The sequence below is a fragment of the Aotus nancymaae genome, unplaced genomic scaffold (genome assembly GCF_030222135.1).
Source record: "Aotus nancymaae isolate 86718 unplaced genomic scaffold, 86718_ANA_hifiasm-v0.15.2.pri h1tg000040l, whole genome shotgun sequence".
NCBI classification, from domain to species: domain Eukaryota; kingdom Metazoa; phylum Chordata; class Mammalia; order Primates; family Aotidae; genus Aotus; species Aotus nancymaae.
In genome coordinates, this window is record NW_026988454.1 from 56285099 (window position 1) to 56306050 (window position 20952).

Sequence of the window (20952 nt, forward strand, 5' to 3'; positions counted from 1 at the left end):
ATATCTTATTCCTCTATGGAAGTCTCTCTACACTTTAGAAATATAGTTTGAGACATTAATAATTTGCAATTGTTTATTCACCACAAAGTGAGACCAAGAAATAGGGACCCTAATCTTTCAGACTTCTTTCTAATTCCACAATGTGTGGTTGAGCACTCAACCAATCACCAACACTTAAATTAATCAACAACATAAAGAACATCATATTTGCAGAATGTTATTTAGTCAATGCAATATGATGAATGATTAAAACTCAGCTCCTGGTGCTTGCTTCAGCAGCACTTTGAATGACAATTTACTAAAATTGGAATGACACAGAGAAGATTAGCATGACCCCTGCACAAAGATGACATGCAAATTCACGAAGCATTCCATATTTTAAATAAATAATAAAAATAAAAATCCCAGCTCTTGCAGTCAGATAAGCCTAGGGTTGAATTCTGGCTCCACTTCTTACTTAAACTCTGTAATCCCTGAGTTCCCATATCTGAACAGAAAGATATTAATAAAGTCTATCAGAGAATTACGGTGAGATTTAAACAAGAATGCATCTAAAATGTTTACCCATAGGGAAGTACGCAAGAAATGTGCACCATCATTTGGAGACCTAGATTCCATTCCACCACCACTTCTCTGTATATCCTCAGGCTAATCACTTGCCATAAAAAAGCAAATGCAAACAAGGAGCCAGAACTAACTGCACTCTAACACCAGGATTATCAATCATAAGTAAGGTAACAGGAAATAGACCAAAACTTTGAAAAATAAAAGCCTTAAACAAATTCCAGATATTTTTTGGCATGTATTTGAAGCTTGTATATGCTTGATCACAGATGACTCAGCATTCGACTATCAAAATGAAAAAGCCTGAGCAATTAAACTTCAAAGCAGATATTCTCAAATAACAGTGCCTGTGGTAGATGAGGGACTTTATGAAACACCTATGTGTGTATCTGTGCACTGAGGGAAAGTGAAAGGGGTGTGGGACAGGGGAAGAGAGAGAGATCTCAACAATAAGTGGCTTAAAGACTATCTTATAACCATATTTGCCACCATTAAGTTTAAATCTGTTTTCTTCCTCAGCCCTTAACATCTATCAGTCATAAAGGTATTACCTAGCACCCGAGTAATGGCCATTGTTCAATCTAGATGCTGTGTTATACAGGGCCATTACCAAGTGCATAGGGTCCTTTTGTGGGAATCAGACAAAGGGCACCCAGAACCCAGGGTGGTTTTCAGTCCCCACTTACCCCTGAGTTGGGCACCCTTGTGCAGTGGCACAACCATATACAGATATACAGCAGTCAGGCAGAGAAGCACAAAAAACTTCACACGTTTAACTAGCATACCTGTAAAACTGTTTATATGATACACACCCACACATACACAAACATGACTGAAAGAGTTGTCAAAGACTGAACTGAGTAAAAACAAGATATTAATCAAAACAGAAAACATGAAGTTTCAAAGAGCGCAAAAGGAAAATGAGGTCCTTCCCTTGCTTTCAGCTACCCACTATTGGGCTATTGTAGCCAATTGGAACTTTGGGGACAAGTAGTAAGTAGAGGCTTTGACACTGCAAAATTCTGATCCCTGGCAAAGCTATATCTCTCTCCAGCAACTGCTCTCTCTCTCTCTCTAAAAAAAAAACAAAAAACAAAAAAACCCACAGACACCAAAGGATCTACTTACCTTTTGAATTTGCAAAAATGATGATAAACAAAAGACTGCTGTTGTCTCGACTGCATTAAAAATCTGTAATCCCAGGCAGGAATTATGCTAAATGTTGGAACTAGTCTTTAAATGTTAACTCTGTCAATTCTGCCTTCTTTTGAGGGCTTTTCCCTCTCAGACTCCCAATACTTACATAGAAAAGACACCAAACTATGTTTGTTTTTTATTATATATGCATATCTCCCCTGCTATACTTCACGTTGATAACCTTCCTTAAAACGTAAGGACATGTTATTATATTTTTGACAATTTTTGTACCTAGCCCATTGACCTGCATACCACAGCAGTTTCAATAGCTATTTAAAGAACAGAAATTCCAGGTTAAATATGGTACCATATTCACATGCACAAAGAGACAGTGTACCATATTCATTGCAGTATTGTTTAGAATGAATTCGGAAGCAATCTAAATGTCCATCAAAGGGAGAATGTATAGAGTATAATATAGTCAAACAATGCAAACCATATAAGTTAAAATGGAAAGAATTTGAATTATCAGTTCAAACTGAGGTATTATGTGGACAAGTCACAAATGTGATGTGGAATGGAAGAAAAGTAAGTTGCAGAATGATACAAATAGTATAATAGTATTTATATAAGGTTTTAAAACTCTCAACACAAACCAGCATTACCTTTGTCTTAGAATTTATTACAGTCTTGCCCATTCCGTGTATGCATACTAAAGACCTAAGGAATATTCATTCTAAAAATAATAGAAAATCAAGGTTTAAAAAAAAGACTATTAATCATATAAAGTTACCCCAAATGACAGGGAGGGAGTCTGATTTAGTAATGGAAATCACTTAGCCCTTGAAGTCAGTTGATACATGTTTTATTGCCATTCTGCTACCCACCAAGACACTTTCACTGACCTACGGTATTCTCACCTAAATGGGATTGACAGCACTCACCTTGCAGGATAAAGTGAAATAATTTATGTTAAAAGTGTCATGTAGAAGGTCTTAGACTTGTTTTTGCCTAATCAGCCAAAAATTCATAATAATGCTCTGCAGGGAGAAAATACTGAATCTGCACCTTTTATATCTAATTTACTATATGGTTAAAAAAAATGTCAAAAAACACAAGAGGAAGAGGGAAGAGGCAACCCCTCACCTTCCTCTTCCTAGTCCCTAATCCGGCTGCCTCCCATGCTTTCTACATTTAGATCAGAGGGCAGAGCGGGGGCGGCGGGAAGGCACGGAACCGTGACTCTTCCAGGGCCCCCTTCGGAACTCCAGTGACCTTCGTACAAATCTCTTTCATTTCGCCAAACTCCACCCCCCCGCCCCGCCAACATACTAACACCCCTCTGCGGCCCAGTAGGCAGATGTACAACTACACAAATGGCATAGTCACGAAAGAGACCACAAAAACGACACTGCGATGTCTGGGGTTTAAGGTTCTGGGGTTCTGTTTGTTTTTATACATTAAAGGGAAGGGCTCCTGTGGGCTGTTAGCGTCTACTCTGCGGAGGGGAAAGGAGGACGATCTCGGCACGTAAGTTCTGCCACCTGCTTGCAAACACAGCTCTGCAGCTGGATTCCACATAAAGACAGGCACCCCGAAGCCCCAGAAACGGCAAGCTCTGTCAGCAACCCGACAGAGACCCCCCGCTTGCACCCTCTGGCACGGGACCCACCGACGCACGTACTCGGGGGCGGGCACAGCTCACACCTCACACGCGGAATGCGCTCTGGGGCCCCATGCGGGTCCCGCAGGCTGGCCTCGGCGGGCGCCGCGCCTCACCTGTCTTAAAGACCATCTTATCATCATCTTTGGAGCCGAAGGTCTTCAGCATGGACACGAAGAGCACCCCGCAAGCGTTCTGGATGCCGAACACCGACCCGTTACACCACATGGCCGCCAGCATCACCAGCCAGCCCCAGCCGCCCTCTGGGGGCTCGGGGGACTCACGGGGCTGCGCGTCCGCCGGTCCCGCCAACTCCACCTCCACCTTCTCGACAGCCGCCTCCGGGCTGTCCGAGGTTCCCGGGCCGGGCGGCGGAGCAGCCTCCGTGGGCACGGGGCCGAGCGGCTGCGCCTCGCCCGCGCCCCGCGAGGAGTCGGGCTCCTCCTGGGAGAGCACCATGGCCCGAGGCGGCCCCCTCAGGTGCTGGAGGAGCGCTTAGGGACACGAGTTACCCGCGGGTTCCCGCGGAGCTGCGGGGCTCCCGGCGGTCTAACGAGGCCGAGGCGAGGACGGCGGAGCCCCAGGCGGGCAGGCGGACGGGCGGGCAGCGCGCAGGCGGCCGCGAGGACAGCTGGCGCGCGCGAGCACCTCAGGGATCGGCACCGAATCCTCTCGGTGACAGCCCCGCACCCCCAACTGAGCCCAATGCCAGCCGCCGGTTCTTAAAAGCACCCCCAGCCTCGCCGGCTGGGGGCGTGGCCGGGAGAGGGATGTGCCCCCACAGCCTCCCGATGATTGGGCCTCGGAGAGCGGAGGCGGGGCGCCCCGCGGCGCGCGGCCCCAGGTGCCGGCTGCAGACGCTGTCTGCGCGCGCGTCTGCGACGGGGCCTCCTCCTGCTGAGAGAGGGGCACAGATGTGTGGGTCACCCCGCCTCAAAGCATGAGCAGAAGGGGCGCGTCTCCTAGGTGCGGGCGCGGTGGGCCCTTCAGGAGTCACACCGGATCTTAAGCCTCAACTCACCCACATAGCGTTACAGTCACCCTAACATTGTCTCGATTTTGTGTTTGTTTTACGTCTTGGCATTCACCTCTCAGTACTAATTATAATATGTAAGATTCGTTATGCCACCTGCCTGCTTAAAAAAGAAGTCTGAAGGATCAAAGGCCTTATTTTATTACTTCAGTTCCATTCTCCTGCATTCGTATACCATTTCCTTATGAACATTTGGCCCACCGAAGATGCTTATTTTCAGTCTTCGCTGCAATTTCAAAGTCTTCAACCAACAAACATTTCTAACAGACAGCTAGAAAGCATTACTTTTCAACTACAACACAGTCGTTTTCACTTTAAACAAAAACTAAAACCTGTATTCAACTCCTCTGTCTCCGTGAAGTATGGAGTGCCATCTTACTTAAAAGAAAGGAAGAGTAACCTACTATGCAATATTGAGGACGCTTCTTAATTTCTGTTATTCGGATTCTTCACTTCAATCAAAGTAAAAATATGCTAGTTATTTGATGTGCCCACCACTGTGATAGAGTACACAGATGAGTGCAATTGATCATATTTCTATCAGTTCATAAACTGATAGGAAAAACAGAGTCCTGGGAGAGACTAGGAGGCTCGGATGATGTGTTTTAATACATGCACAAAAGAGAGAGTGACGTAGTCTCTTAAATTCTCTCCAAAACTGATTCATACGTACGACTTCAGTAGGTGAAGACGGGAAAAGAGCATTCCAGGTAGAGAAAATAGCATAAACTAAGGAAAGCAAGGTGTGCTTGCTTGAGGGATGGGGAACATAGCTCAAGTGTAATATGCCTTACAAATGAGGGTAAAATAGTAAACTAAGGAATAGGCACCACAAGTGCACAAAAATGAATGTATGAAGATGTTACCCTAGTAATGTTGGAAATAAGGAAAATTTGCAAGTATAATGTACCTTGGTAGAGGGCTGATTAAACACATACTTTATAACCTCTAAAAGTTATGAAGATCATCTCTATTTATTGACTTTGAAAGTTGTCCACAACATATTATTGAGCAAAGAAAGCACATCGAATATATATTTTCGCATATGCACACACACATAAGAATTATCCATAAGGCAATACTGATGTAAGTAAATGATTAAGTAAATAAATAATGAGGAGAGAATATACAAATCTCTTCTGCAGGAAATGTAAATACTTTATGTAAATACTCCTCCCTCATGGAGGTGAAGTACAATGGTTCACTCCATAAGTGTGGGGTATGCGTAGTAAATTTCTTCCAAAGAGTACAGCATGAAAAAGGGGCTGGGGGGAAGGAGTAACTTTAGGATACAAAAAATGGCATACAGTACCTCAACCAGGTGATAATGTATCCCTGATATGATGTGATGAAAATGGTACTTTACCTCAATAGTCTTCCTGCCAAAACCCATAATCCCTGGCTAACCATCAGAAAAACATTAGACAAACCCCAATCAAGGGCAGTCAATGAAATATCCGTTAAGTACTTTTCATTTCCATAAACGTCATCAAAAACAAGAAAGTCTGAGAAATTGTCACAGTCAAGAAGAGCCTAAGAGGGCTGGGTGCCGTGGCTCAGCCTATAATCCCAGCACTTTGGGAGGCTGAGGCGGGTGGGTCACTTGAGGTCAGGAGTTTGAGACCAGCCTCGCTGATATGGCGAAACCCCATCTCTATGAAAAATACAAAAATTAGCCAGGTATAGTGGCATTGGCCTGTAATCCCAGCTACTCAAGTGGCTGAGGCAGGAGAATCGCTTGAACCCAGAAGGCAGGGGTTGCAATGAGCAGCCTCTCGCTTTGAGAGGTCTCATGGCTGAGACCAGCAACCAGGCTGGTCTCGAACTCCTAGCCTCAAGCAACATAACTAAGACTCCATCTCTTAAAAAAAAAAAAAAAAGAATATTTACTTCTAACCACCAATAAGCTGTTGAATGAAGCAGAGTTTTAGGTGTCCAGGAAAAATATCTTCTATTTCTATGTCCATACCAATCAATAACTCACATTGTGTTACTGGATTTACTTCACCTTCTCCATCTGAAAATATGAACCTGTTTACTTATACCTATGTCATACTGATGGTATGCTTATAATGAGTTCCTATTCATTAAGTGTTTTAGGATTAGATGAAAAGATTTATAAAATTTTAAAAAGTATAATTGTTCATTAAGTCTAAATGCCATCAGTACTTTATGTAGGACTTTTCATCTGTAGTTTATGTTAAACTTATTTATTAAATAAAATAATCTACTTGATTCCTTATTCTATTTTTTTTTTTTTAGACGGAGTCTCACTCTGTTGCCCAGGCTGGAGTGTAATGGCGAGATCTCCACTCACTGCAAACTTTGCCTCCCGGGTTCAGCAATTCTCCTGCCTCAGCCTCCTGAGTAGCTGGGACTACAGGTGCCCACCACCACACCTGGTTAATTTTTGTATTTTTAGTAGAGACAGGGTTTCACCATGTTGACAAGGCTGGTCTCAATGTCTTGACCTCATGATCCACCCGCCTTGGCCTCCCAAAGTGCTGGGATTACAGGCGTGAGCCACCGTGCCCAGCCCCCTTATTCTATTTTAAAAGACCAACATTTCCTATTTAGGACAGTCTTATTTATTTATATTTTATTTTATTTTTCAGATGGAGTCTTACTCTGTTACCCAGGCTGGAGTTCAGTGGCGCGATTTCAGCTCACTGCAACCCCCACCTCCTAGGTTCAAGTGATTCTCCTGCCTTGGCCTCCCAGGTAGCTGGGATTACAGGTGTGCACCACCACGCCAGGCTAATTTTTGTACTTTTAGTAGAGACAGGGTTTCAGCATGTTGGCCAGGCTGCTCTTGAACTCCTGACCTCAGGTGATCCACCCATCTTGGCCTCCCAAAGTGCTGGGATTACAGGCATGAACTACCGTGCCTGGCCTGCTCATTACTAAATACTAAAATGCTGAATTACTTTAAGTTGAATTACTAAATACTAAAATGCTGAAATATATGGTTATGGATTTCCATTTATACTATATGTAAATCCAATACGTGCATAGTACAGGCTGCTGTACTACAATTTTAATTAGTGTTTTCAATCTAGTGCCCAAGAGTAGCTTTGTATTGCCTTAATGGCTGTGAACAAAATTTAAAACATGATTTTTCCATGTCTCTACTCTCCAAATTATAAAATAGAAATAGTACTATACTATAGTGGTGATTATTTGGCAGGAAGCTGGAGTACTACTGAACTGCTATAATATAAAATTTTAGGCCAGGTGTGGTGACTCATGCCTATAATCCCAACACTTTGGAGGCCAAGGCATTGGGATCACCTGAGGTCAGGAGTTGGAGATCAGCCTGGCCAACATGGTGAAACTCCATTTCTATTGAAAATACAAAAATTGCCCTGGCCTGGTGGCAAGTGCCTGTAATCCCAGCTATTCAGGAGGCTAAGGCAGGAGGATCGCTTGAACTTGGGAGGCAGAGGTTGCAGTGAGCCAAGATTGTGCCACTGCACTCCAGCCTAGGTGACAGAGCAAGACTCCAACGCCAAAAATTTAATTTAATTTAATTTAATTTAATTTTAAAACACACAAAGATATACACATGACCTAGGAACCTTATTGTGAATGCCTTGGTTAAAAATATGCCAGAGAGATTATTCAACATTGGCTTGTACAAGTGACAAATTACAAATTTGGTGGGGAAAAAAAGTACTTTATTTTATTTTATTCTTTGAGACGGCATCTCGCTCTGTCCCCTAGACTGGCAATGGCACGATCTTGGCTCACTGCAACCTCTGCCTCCCAAGTTCAAGTGATTCTCCTGCCTCAGCCTTCTAAGTACCTGGGATTACAGGTACATGCCACCACGCCCAACTATTTTTTCTATTTTCAGTAGAGATGAGGTTTCACCATGTTGGCCAAGCTGATCTTGAACTCCTGATCTCAAGTGCTTCGCCCACCTTGGCCTCCCACAGTGCTGGGAGTACAGGTGTGAGCCACTGCACCGGGCCAAAAAATGCACTTTAAAAATGAGACTGAATTAATTCTCTCATCTCCACCTTTTTACCTCTCTTTCAGAAGTCTCCTCAATCTGATCCTCCTCTGGCATTACTCCTAATCCTCCCAAATCCAAACTAAAACCTGGGACCCCTTCCTGATCTACGTCTCCCCTGGTTCCCTTGAGTACACTCTGGTCAACTCTAGGTCCAGAAGGTCTTTTGACTGGTTCCCTATTTTCCATCCTTGCCGCTGGTTCCTTAACGATTCCTTATTATTTTCAAAGACCATCATAATGACCCACTAACTGGTCTTGCTGCCAGTAAATTCTGCCTGCACCAATTCATCCTCTACCCTATACCTGCCTAAACGGTTCTCCAGCCTTAAGACTGCTCCTCATTTCAGCAACAAGTATAAACACCTCTGTTCCTCCCTGCAGATCTGGCTTCTGAAATGACCTTCTCGCCCCTTTTCTGAATAATGAAATCTCACTCAATCTTCAAGGCTCAACTCTAAAATGGAATTCACTTCTCTGAAGGCTTTATTGATCCTTTCTCTAGGCTTCCATATTTTATTTATAGCATTTTTATGGTCAGTAGAATGTTTTTCAATCTCCTTGGCTAGGGTTGGAATTTTCAGACAGGTCAGATGGTCTTTCACAAATCTCTGAACCACAGCACCAAGTAGTGTTAAGTGCACAACAAATATTTGTTGAACCAACTTGAATAGAATTCAAAAATAATTTAAAGAACCACAAAGTGTAAAATTGAGATCTCATATTTTCAGATGAAAACTTTTCGATATTTTTAAATCAGGTGTTTCTTTTTTAGTTATAAAAGCAACACAGGGCCGGGCAAGGTGGCTCATGCCTATAATCCCAGCATTTTGGGAGGCCGGAATGGGCAGATTATTTGAGGTCAGGAGTTTGAGAGCAGCCTGGCCAATATGGTGAAACCCCATCTCTACTAAAAATACAAAAAATTAGCTGGGCATGGTGGTGCATGCTTGTAATCCCAGCTAGTTGGGAGGCTGAGGCAGGAGAATCCTTGAACCCAGAGGTAGAGGTTGCAGTGAGCTAAGATTGCACCATTGCACTCCAGCCTGGGCAACAATAGTGAAACACTGTCTTAAAAAAAAAAAAGGCTGGGCACAGTGGCTCACACCTGTAATTCCAGCACTTTGGGAGGCCCAGGCAGGTGGATCACCTGACGTCAGGAGTTCAAGACCAGCCTGACCAGCATAGAGACACCCCATTTCTACTAAAACCACAAAATTAGCCAGGTGTGGTGACACATGCCTGTAGTCCCAGCTATCTCGGCTGAGGCAGGAGAATCACTTGAACCCAGGAGGCAGAGGTCGTAGTGAGCCAAGATTGCACCATTGCATTCCAGCCAGGGCAACAAGAGCAAAACTCCATCTCCAAAACAAATTAGTTAGGTGTGGTGGTGCACACCTGTAGTCCCAGATACTCAGGAGGCTAAGGCAGGAGAATTGCTTGAACCCAGGAGGCAGAGCCTGCAGTAAGCCAAGATTGCACCATTGCACACCAGCCTGGGCAACAAGAGCAAACCTCTGTCTCAAAAAAAAAAACAAAAAAGGAATACGGGCCAGGCATAGTGGCTCACACCTATAATCCTAGCACTTTGGGAGGCCAAGGCCAAGGTGGGAGGATTACTTGATTCCAGGAGTTCTAGACCAACCTAGGCAACATGGTGAAACCCTATCTCTACAGACAAAAAAAAAAAAAAAAAAAGGAATGCATACTTGTTACAGCAAATAGCATAAAAACATTAAAGTTTAAATTTTTTTTATTATAGGCGAGGCATGGTGGCTTACGCCTGTAATCCCAGCACTTTGAGAGCCCAAGGCAGGCAGATAACTTGAAGCCAGGACTTTGAGGCCAGCCTGGCCAACATGTTGAAACCCTATCTCTACAAAAAATACAAAACTTAGCTGGGTGTGGTGGCTCATGCTTGTAATTCCAACTACTTAGGAGGCTGAGGCACAGAATTGCTTGAACCCAGGGGACAGCAGTTGCAATGAGCCAAGAGGGTGCCACTGTACTCCACCCTGGGTGACAGAGTGAGACTCTGTCTCAAAATATATATATATATATTTTATTATAGAGTCATTCAAATAACCCCTTTTAACCTTAATATTTGTTATTAAATATGCCTTTATGAGAGATACCGCATTCATTTTGTATTTTTCCTGTAAAAATAGTATAGTATCACCAAAAAAATTAAGTGACTCTTTTGATCCTAATTAAAATTGCTGCAATCAAGATGATGAGGAAACCTGAAGAAACCTGGTAAGATTAGATGCCCAGAGGACAACTAGAGTCACTTACTACATTGGGGTTCTGCCACAGGCCTTGTCCAAAAGTTTTTGTGACTCAAATCTATACATCAGCAAACATACTTACCAATTATTATATATTATGAACCTTCGGGATTGCTCAAAAGCCACAGCCCTACTGTATTTCCTTCTAGTCTTTGTGTCTATGCATTTTTAAACAAAATAAGAATCATAGTTTTATGGATTTAATTGTGTACCCCTCAAAATTCATATTTTGAAGCCCTAATCCCCAGTACCTCAGAATGTGACTGTACTTGGAGGTAGTGCCTTCAAAGAGCTAATTAAATTAAAATGGAGTCATTAAGGTGGACCCTAATCCAACATGACAGCAGTCCACATCAGAAGAGGAGATTGGAACATAGACAGTGACCAGGAAAGGCCATGTGAGAACACAGGAAGGGAGAAGACAGCCATCTGCAAGCCAAGGAGAATGGCCTCTAGAGAAAGCAAACTGCTGCTGACACCTTGATCTTGGACTTCTAGACTCCAGAAGTGTGAAAAAATACATTTCTGTTGTTTGAGCCTGGCATGTTGCCACATGCCTGTAGTCCCAGCTACTTGGGAGGCTGAGGCAGGATGATAACTTGAGCCCAGGAGTTTGAGGCTGCAGTGAGCTATGATCACACCTGTGGATAGACACTGCACTGCAGTCTGGGCAACATTTTAAGACCCCCATCTCTAAAAAAACAAACGACTTCTGTTGTTTGAGCCACTAGGTCTGTGGTGTTTCGTTTTGGCAGCCCTATCAAACTAATACAGCATTTAAAAAATTAGCTGGACATTGTGGTACATGCCTGTAACCCCAGCTACTTGGGAGCCTGAGGCAAGAGAATCACTTGAACCTAGGAGGTTGAGGCTGCAGTGAACGGTGATCATGCCACTGTACTCCAGCCTGGGTGACAGAGTGAGACCCTGTCTCTTAAAAACAAAAGTTAAAACTAACACAGTACACATAATAAAGCACAATTTTGTATCATTTCCCCATGTTATGAAATATTCTTCAAAAGCAGGATGCAAATGGCTATAAAGCATTCTACTGTGGAAATGGACCATAATTTATTTAGTCACATCCGTATCATTGCACACATAGGTTATTTCCGGTTTTCCACTATAAAAAAAATACTACAATAAACATCTTATCACACAAATCTTTATATCTCTAGTAAGTTCTTAGAATAAAGTTATAGATGTGAGATTACTGGTGAAAAGCAATATTTTAAGGAACCTAATACATTGTTAAATTTTAAAGAACTTTATCAATTTATACTACCACAAGTACTGTATCAAAATGCCCATGTTAGTGTACTCCAGAAATTTTTTTTTTTTTTTTTGAGACAGGGTCTCTCTGTATTGCTCAGGCTGGAGCGTAGTGGCGTGGTCTCAACTCACCACAACCTCTGCCCCTGGGCTCAAGCCTCCCCAGTAGCTGGGACCATAGGTGCACAACACCATGCTTGGCTTTTTTTTTTTTTTTTTTTGCATTTTAAGTAGAGACAAGGTCTCACCAAGTTGCCCAGGCTGGTCTTGAACTCCTGAGCTCAAGTGATCTGCCCACCTCGGCCTCCCAAAGTGCTGGGATCACAGGCATCAGCCACTGCACCCAGCAGGAAATCTTGAATAATGTAATTATTTTTAAATCTTTACCAATTTAGGATTAAGATGAAATTTCATCATTAGCTTCTTTTTCAAATCTTTGGTTATCAGTGAGAAAGATCATATCTATTGACTATCTGTATTTTCTTTTTTATAATTGTTTCCTGGTAGTCATTCCTCAGAGAAATTAGCTTTTACTTAGTGATATTTGTTAATATTTCTCCCTGTAGATCTCATGCATTTCTTGTTAGGATTAGCTCAGGCATTTCATTTTCATGCTACCAATGCTGTTGCCACTGCTTTTGGGAATTAATTTTTTTCCATAAGAATGTCTAACTGGTTATTGCTAATGCATTAAAAAGCAATTACGTTTTTATATAGTTATATGATCCCACTACTGTAATGCAATATATTTTTGAGAAATCTGAAGAAATTTAAATATAGTGCTTCAATTATCATTAAATGGTAATTTTTCTTTTAGTCTGGTATTTGACAGTAAAGCCAGCTCTACTAGGTTAAAATAACACAGCCTTAAAAATTTTTTTTTCTGGGAGCTAAGCTATGAGGATGCAAAGGCATAAGAAGGATAGAATGGACTTGGAGGACTCTGGGGAAAGGGTGGGAGTGGGGTGAGGGATAAAAGACTACCCACTGGGTACAGTATACACTCCTTGGGTACACTGCACCAAAACCTCAGAAATCACCACTAAAGAACTTATCCACATCACCAAAACCTACATGTTTCCCAAAAACTATGGAAAAAAAAAAATTATTTTTTTCTCATTTTACAGTTGATGTGACATCTAAATTCTACATCTTAAATAAATAAACTTTTTAAATTTAAATTTTTATGCAGCTCCAAATACCTAACATAGTTTATATTTCTAATGGAAAATAACTTCACCATTGCTTTTTTTTTAATGCAATGACTTCTGTCCTCAAACATTTTGGTTTTTATCTCAAGTGTGTTCAAAAGCAAAACATTGTGCATCAGTTTTTATGCTGTTAACTGTTCCATCAGATTTCTCCTGCCTTGTGCTGGGAGGACAGGGCAGAGACCAGCCCAAGGCTCCCAAGATACCCTTCAGGCCCCCAGGACACTCCACCCTCGTGGGTGTGATGTGGGCCCAGAATCTGCTCTTCAGCTCTTTGTGTTCCAGAATCCAATTATCCCCCCCTCACCAGAGCCATGTAGCTTCTAGAGAATGATTTAGTAAAAGCAAATTTACAGTAAAATGAATTGAGAACCTGCAATATTGTTTTTAAATGTAATTTCATGTACTGTCAGGCCAACTTGCGTATTCTTATGGGTTGCACAGTGCCTTATTTTCCCAGGGGAAAACTCTGTGTTAAAACCTATTGCTATAAAAAGGCTCTTAGGGGATTCAGAACCACGTTTAAAAGATTTAATAATATTTAGAGAAAATGTCATCAAGCTATGCTACCCTGATGTCTCCCCAAGTCCACTATAGAAAACACCAGCTATAATGGCAAAAGCATTTAAGTTTTTTCTTTTTGTGGGGATGGGGGTTGTTTTGAGAAAAAGTCTCACTCTTTCTCCCAGGCTGGAGTGCAATGGCGCGATCTCTGCTCACTGTAACCTCCACCTCCTGAGTTCAAACGATTCTCTGACCTCAGCCTCCCGGGTAGCTGGGATTACAGGCATGTACCACCACACCCAGCTAATTTTTTGTATTTTTTTTTTTTAGAAGAGACAGGGTTTCACCATATTGGCTAGGCTGGTGTTGAACTCCTGACCTCAGGTAATCCACCTGCCTCAGTCTCCCAAAGTGCTAGGATTACAGGCATGAGTCACCACACCCAGCCTTTTTTTTTTTTTTTTTTTTTGAGACAGTCTCACTTTGTTGCCCAGGCTGGAATGCAATGGCACAATCTTGGCTCACTGCAACCTCTGCCTCCAGGGTTCAAGTGATTCTCCCACCTCAGCTCGTCATCACACCTGGCTAATTTTTGTAATTTTTAGTAGAGACAAAGATTCACCATGTTGGCCAGGCTGGTCTTGAACTCCTGGCCTCAAGCAATTCACCTGCCTTGGCTTCCCAAAGTGCTGGGATTACAGGTGTGAGCCACCATACCCAGCCAGCATTTGGAATCAGATGAGTTTCTGTCACTTCACATCTGTGTGACCATGGTCCAGTCGCTAGCTTTCAAGAGGCTAGATCAGTGCTGGAGACCCACAGCAATTCCTGGGCATCTAACCCCAACTGGTCCACCCCATATACCTTCATTCTATTATGATAGCATTACCTAAGTCATGCTGTAGTTTATCTTAGATATATTTTAGTACTATGAATGAGGTTTGAGGAAACCCATTCTTTTTATTATTATTATTTTTTGAGATGGAGTTTCACTCTGCCATCCAGGCTGGAGTGCAATGGTGTGATCTCAGCTCACTGCAAACTCCACCTCCCAGGTTCAAGCAATTCTCCTGCCTCAGGCTCCCAAGTAGCTAGGAATACAGGCAACCGCCACTACACCTGCTAACTTTCGTATTTTTAGTAGAGACAGGGTTTCCCCATATTGGCCAGGCTGGTCTCGAAAGCCTGACCTCAGGTGATCTGCCCACCTTGGCCTTCCAAAGTGCTAGGAGTGTAGGCCTGAGCCACCGCACCTACCGAGGAAACGAAGCGCATTTTTTTTTTTTTTTTGACAAGCATACATAACTTTCTTTATTATTTTTATTATTTTTTTTTATTGCATTTTAGGTTTTGGGGCACATGTGAAGAACATGCAAGATTGTTGCATAGGTACACACGTGGCAGCGTGATTTGCTGCCTTCTTCCCCTTCACCTATATGTGGCATTTCTCCCCATGCTATCTCTCCCCAACTCCTCATCCACCGCTGTTCCTCCCCAATTTCCCCCCAACAGACCCCAGTGTATAGTGCTCCCCTCTCTGTGTCCATGTGTTCCCATTGTTCAACACCCATCTATGAGTGAGAACATGCGGTGTTTGATTTTGTGTTCTTGTGTCAGTTTGCTGAGAATGATGGTTTCCAGGTTCATTCATGTCCCTACAAAGGACGCGAACTCATCGTTTTTAATGGCTGCATAATATTCCATGGTGTATATGTGCCACATTTTCCCTGTCCAGTCTATCATCGATGGGCATTTGGGTTGGTTCCAGGTCTTTGCTATTGTAAACTGTGCTGCAATGAACATTCATGTGCATGTGTCCTTATGGTAGAACGATTTATAATCCTTTGGATATATACCCAGTAATGGGATTGCTGGGTCAAATGGAATTTCTATTTCTAGGTCCTTGAGGAATCGCCACACTGTCTTCCACAATGGTTGAACTAATTTACACTCCCACCAACAGTGTAAAAGTGTTCCTATTTCTCCACATCCTCTCCAGCATCTGTTGTCTCCAGCTTTTTTAATGATCGCCATTCTAACTGGCGTGAGATGGTATCTCAATGTAGTTTTGATTTGCATTTCTCTAATGACCAGTGATGATGAGCATTTTTTCATATGTTTGTTGGCCTCATATATGTCTTCTTTTGTGAAGTATTTGTTCATATCCATCGCCCAATTTTGAATGGGCTTATTTGTTTTTTTCTTGTAAATCCACTTTAGTTCTTTGTAGACTCTGGATATTAGGCCTTTGTCAGATGGGTAGATTGCAAAAATATTTTTCCATTCTGTTGGTTGCTGGTTCACTCTAGTGATTGTTTCTTTTGCTGTGCAGAAATTCTTAAGTTTAATTAGATCTCATTTGTCTATTTTGGCTTTTGTTGCCATTGCTTCTGATGTTTTAGTCATGAAGTTCTTGCCTTTGCCTATGTCCTGAATGGTTTTGCCTAGGTTTTCTTCTAGGGTTTTTATGGTGTTAGGTCTTATGTTTAAGTCTTTAATCCATCTGGAGTTAATTTTAGTGTAAGGTGTCAGGAAGGGTTCCAGTTTCTGCTTTCTGCATATGGCTAGCCATTTTTCCCAGCACCACTTATTAAACAGGGAATCCTTTCCCCATTGCTTGTTTTTGTCAGGTTTGTCAAAGATTGGGTGGTTGTAGATATGTTGTGTTGTGTCCGAGGCCTCTGTTCTGTTCCATTGGTCTATATCTCTGTTTTGGTACCAGTACCATGCTGTTTTGATTACTGTAGCCTTGTAGTATAGTTTGAAGTCCAGTAGTGTGATGCCTCCTGCTTTGTTCTTTTTGCTTAGAATTGACTTGGCTATGTGGGCTCTCTTTTGGTTCCATATGAAGTTTAAGGTGGTTTTTTCCAGTTCTGTGAAGAAGGTCATTGGTAGCTTGATGGGGATAGCGTTGAATCTGTAAATTACTTTGGGCAGTATGGCCATTTTCACGATATTGATTCTTCCTAACCATGAACATGGAATGTTTCTCCATCTGTTTGTGTCCTCTCATTTCATTGAGCAGTGGTTTGTAGTTCTCCTTGAAGAGGTCCTTTATGTTCCTTGTTAGTTGTATTCCTAGGTATTTTATTCTCTTTGTAGCAATTGTGAATGGCAGTTCACTCTTGATTTGGCTCTCTTTAAGTCTGTTATTGGTGTATAGGAATGCTTGTGATTTTTGCACATTGATTTTGTATCCTGAGACTTTGCTGAAGTTGCTTATCAGTTTCAGGAGATTTTGGGCTGAGATGATGGGGTCTTCTAGATATACCATCATGTCGTCTGCAAATAGAGACAATTTGACTTCCTCCTTTCCTAATTGAATACCCTTTATTTCTTTTTCTTGCCTCATTGCTCTGGCTAGAACTTCCAGTACTATATTGAATAGGAGTGGTGAGAGAGGGCATCCTTGTCTAGTGCCAGATTTCAAAGGAAATGCTTCCAGTTTTTGCCCATTCAGTATGATATTGGCTGTTGGTTTGTCATAAATAGCTTTTATTATTTTCAGATACGTTCCATCAATACCTAGTTTATTGAGGGTTTTTAGCATAAAGGGCTGTTGAATTTTGTCGAAGGCCTTCTCTGCATCTATTGAGATAATCATGTGGTTTTTGTCTTTGGTTCTGTTTATGTGGTGAATTACATTTATAGACTTGCATATGTTGAACCAGCCTTGCATCCCCGGGATGAATCCTACTTGATCATGGTGGATAAGCTTTTTGATGTGCTGTTGCAATCGGCTTGCCAGTATTTTATTGAAGATTTTTGCATCTATGTTCATCATAGATATTGGCCTGTAGCTTTTCTTGTTGAGTCTCTGCTGGGTTTTGGTATCAGGATGATGTTGGTCTCGTAAAATGATTTGGGAAGGATTCCCTCTTTTTGGATTGTTTGGAATAGTTTCAGAAGGAATGGTACCAGTTCCTCTTTGTATGTCTGGTACAATTCGGCTGTGAATCCATCTGGACCTGGGCCTTTTTGGGGTGGTAGGCTCTTAATTGCTGCCTCGACTTCAGACCTTGTTATTGGTCTATTCAGGGTTTTGACTTCTTCCTGGTTTAGGCTTGGGAGGAGGCAACTGTCCAGGAATTTATCCATTTCTTCCAGGTTTTCTAGTTTATGTGCATAGAGTTGTTTGTAATAATCTCTGATGATGGTTTGAATATTTGTGGCATCTTTGGTGATATCCCCTTTATCATTTTTTATTGCATCTATTTAGTTATTCTCTCTTTTCTTTTTTATTAATCTGGCTAGTGGTCTATTTTGTTGATCTTTTCAAAAAGCCAGCTCCTGGATTTATTGATTTTTTGAAGGATTTTTCGTGTCTCTATCTCCTTCAGTTCTGCTCTGATCTTAGTCATTTCTTGTCTTCTGCTAGGTTTTGAGTTTTTTTGATCTTGCTCCTCTAGCTCTTTCAATTTTGACGATAGGGTGTCAATTTTAGATCTCTCCTGGCTTCTCATGTGAGCACTTAAATTGCTATATATTTTCCTCTAGAGACTGCTTTAAATGTGTCCCAGAGATTCTGGTATGTGGTGTCTTTGTTCTCATTGGTTTCGAAGAACATCTTTATCTCTGCCTTCATTTCATTGTTTATCCAGTCAACATTCAAGAGAAAGTTGTTCAGTTTCCATGAATCTGTGTGGTTCTGGGTTGATTTCTGAATTCTGAGTTCTAACTTGATTGCACTGTGGTCTGAGAGACTGTTTGTTATGGTTTCAGTTCTTTTGCATTTGCTGAGGAGTATTCTTTAGTCAACATTGTCTTCGAATAATTCTGGAATGACAGCTTTGGTTTAGATATTTAAAAGCTTCATTTGCATACAGCAACACTGCATAACCAACTCTCGAGCTTTGGGAATATACCCTACTTGTGGCCTGTGGCTCCCCATGCTGTGTCCCCAAAGCATGGCTGCTCAACAAAGATCTCCCTTCAGTGCAGACCCTTCCCATGAATGTTTGTTGAGGTGTACTGAATAAAACTGAATTTACTGTCAGAAGAAGAAAAAAACATGTTAAAATTTTTTCTTAATTAGAGACAGTGTCTCACTCCATTGCCCAGACTAGAGTGCAGTGGTGCAGTCATAGCTCACTGTAACCTCGCACTCCTGCGCTCAAGCAATCCTTCCACCTCAGTCTCTCAAGTAGTTATGACTGCAGGCATGTACTAGCTAATGTTTAAAACTTTCTTTGTAGAGACAGGGTCTTGCTATGCTGCCCAGGCTGTTCTCAAACTCCTGGTCTCAAGGGGTCTTCCTGCCTTGGCCTCCCAAAGTGCTGGGATTACAGTGGTGAGTCACCATGCCTGGCCAAAAAAAATGTTTAATAATTCACATTTGGTGAAAATAATCTGTTTCCATGTGGTGTAGTAGAAGTTAAAAGCACTTTGGAGGAGGAAGATTTGAGCAAGTTGTGACTCAACTCCTGACAAGCTGCTGACCTCAGGCCTCAGGACTATTGAGGAAACAAAGCAAAAAAAAAAAAAAAAAATGACCAGAAGTTCTCTGTGACCCATGCCTCACTGTGAACGTGCTGATGTTTATTATTTTGTCTGACCTCCTGCTTACAGCAAGAATCTCTTCTAAAGCATCATAGTAAAATTGAAGGGCCTACACCGTACAAGAAACTGTCAGTGTATGTAAGTGTCAGGGAGTCCACATTAACAGCATGGCTCACAGTTACACCTCAGCCCCTCCTCTGCTCAACTTCTGAGGGGCTCTGCGTGTCACAGGCTCAGTACAAGCAAAGACTGCTTGCTTGGCAGGAGACTGTGGGATGGCATCACGGAAACTTGTTCTTCCAAATCACAGTGGAGGTGAATCCCCAAGGAGAGCCTTCTGCAGAGACAGGGAAATCTAAAACACCAGGTGGAAGGAACCTCAGGAATCACGGATTCCTGTGTTTTTAAAACATTTTTTACCATAACTCAGAGTTACAGTAATGACACGTTGGATGTCGTTACCCAGTATACACACACAAACACACACAATTGGAACAGTCTAACAAAACAATATTTACATTACTAAGTACAAGACAGCACATTCTGATCTGTTTTATTTCATTTTTTAAAAACTGTTGATAAAAAACTCTAAATTGATTCCACCACCTACTAATAGATTGTGCTTTGAGGTTTGAAGAACGCTGATTCAGTCTAATCCTCCCATTTGACAAATGAAGAAACTGAGGCTGGGAAAAAGGACATGATGGACATTTGACTGTTCCCTAACTAATCAGGTATCTACAGCAATGACAGCAATAAGACCCCAGGCTTCCGGAGCCTCAGCATGGCCTTGCTTCAGTAGCTCCTATACCTTCTCCTGTCCACGTGTAGAGAAGTCATATTTCTTATTTCTATTTTAAAGAAGAGGAGGTTAGATGAGCCTTCCCTCCTTCTCACCTGCCCTGAACCACCCCCAGGCTATGGCTTAACATACTGGTAACTGCAGAAAAGAGCACCCTATGGGGAATGTAGGGGTCTTTTTCTCCTCAAATCTTACATTGAGGGGGGAATTTTTCTTCCAATTAATTAGCCAACCCCTGAGAAAGATCACCTGAAGCTTGGCCTCAGAAAATTAAGGTAAAAGTTCCTTTCCATAGGTAGAAATGGGAGAATCCTAGCCGGGCGCGGTGGCTCAAGCCTGTAATCCCAGCACTTTGGGAGGCCGAGGCGGGTGGATCACGAGGTCAAGAGATCGAGACCATCCTGGTCAACATGGTGAAACCCCGTCTCTACTAATACAAAAAATTAGCTGGGCATGGTGGCGCGTGCCTGTAATCCCAGCTACTCAGGAGGCTGAGGCAGGAGAATTGCCTGAACCCGGGAGGCGGAGGTTGCGGTGAGCCGAGATCGCGCCATTGCACTCCAGCCTGGGTAACAAGAGCGAAACTCCGTCTCAAAAAAAAAAAAAAAGAAATGGGAGAATCCTGCAGAGAACTGGTCTATGACTAACCCTGGTTGATCAAGGGCCATTTGGGCCAATTGGGCAGCTATCTGGAAGTGTCAGCCCCAATCCTGGAACTAGTTTTGATGGATTTCAGAGAAGCAAAGCAGCACCTATTTGCCCTCAGGCAAATGACGTCCTCTGTCCTCTTATCCCAAGACCATCCCATGTCCTTCCTCACTCCCTTCTCCCTGGCTTAGATGAGGGGCAAAGGCTGTGTATTTTTCAACTGATAAACTCCTTATGAGATTGGCACTATGTTACATACAGTATATAGAAACCGTCATTGCCTGCCCCTGGTTATTTAAAGGAATCAGGAAAACAA

The 20952-nt window shown here is 42.4% G+C and overlaps 1 protein-coding gene and 1 non-coding gene across 2 annotated transcripts in view; one reads left to right on the forward strand and one right to left on the reverse strand.

Moving 5' to 3' along the window:
- Nucleotides 1–3823, reverse strand: part of SLC16A10 (solute carrier family 16 member 10) — a 152802-nt gene extending 148979 nt beyond the window's left edge. Inside the window, exon 1 of the mRNA XM_012438442.2 lies at nt 3481–3823. Coding sequence (XP_012293865.2) covers nt 3481–3823 — 343 coding nt within the window. The remainder of the gene's footprint in view (nt 1–3480) is intronic.
- LOC135268506 (U6 spliceosomal RNA) lies at nt 277–381 on the forward strand. The gene has a single exon (XR_010336820.1). It is a non-coding gene; the product is annotated as a U6 spliceosomal RNA (small nuclear RNA).
- Nucleotides 3824–20952: the final 17129 nt, after the last annotated feature.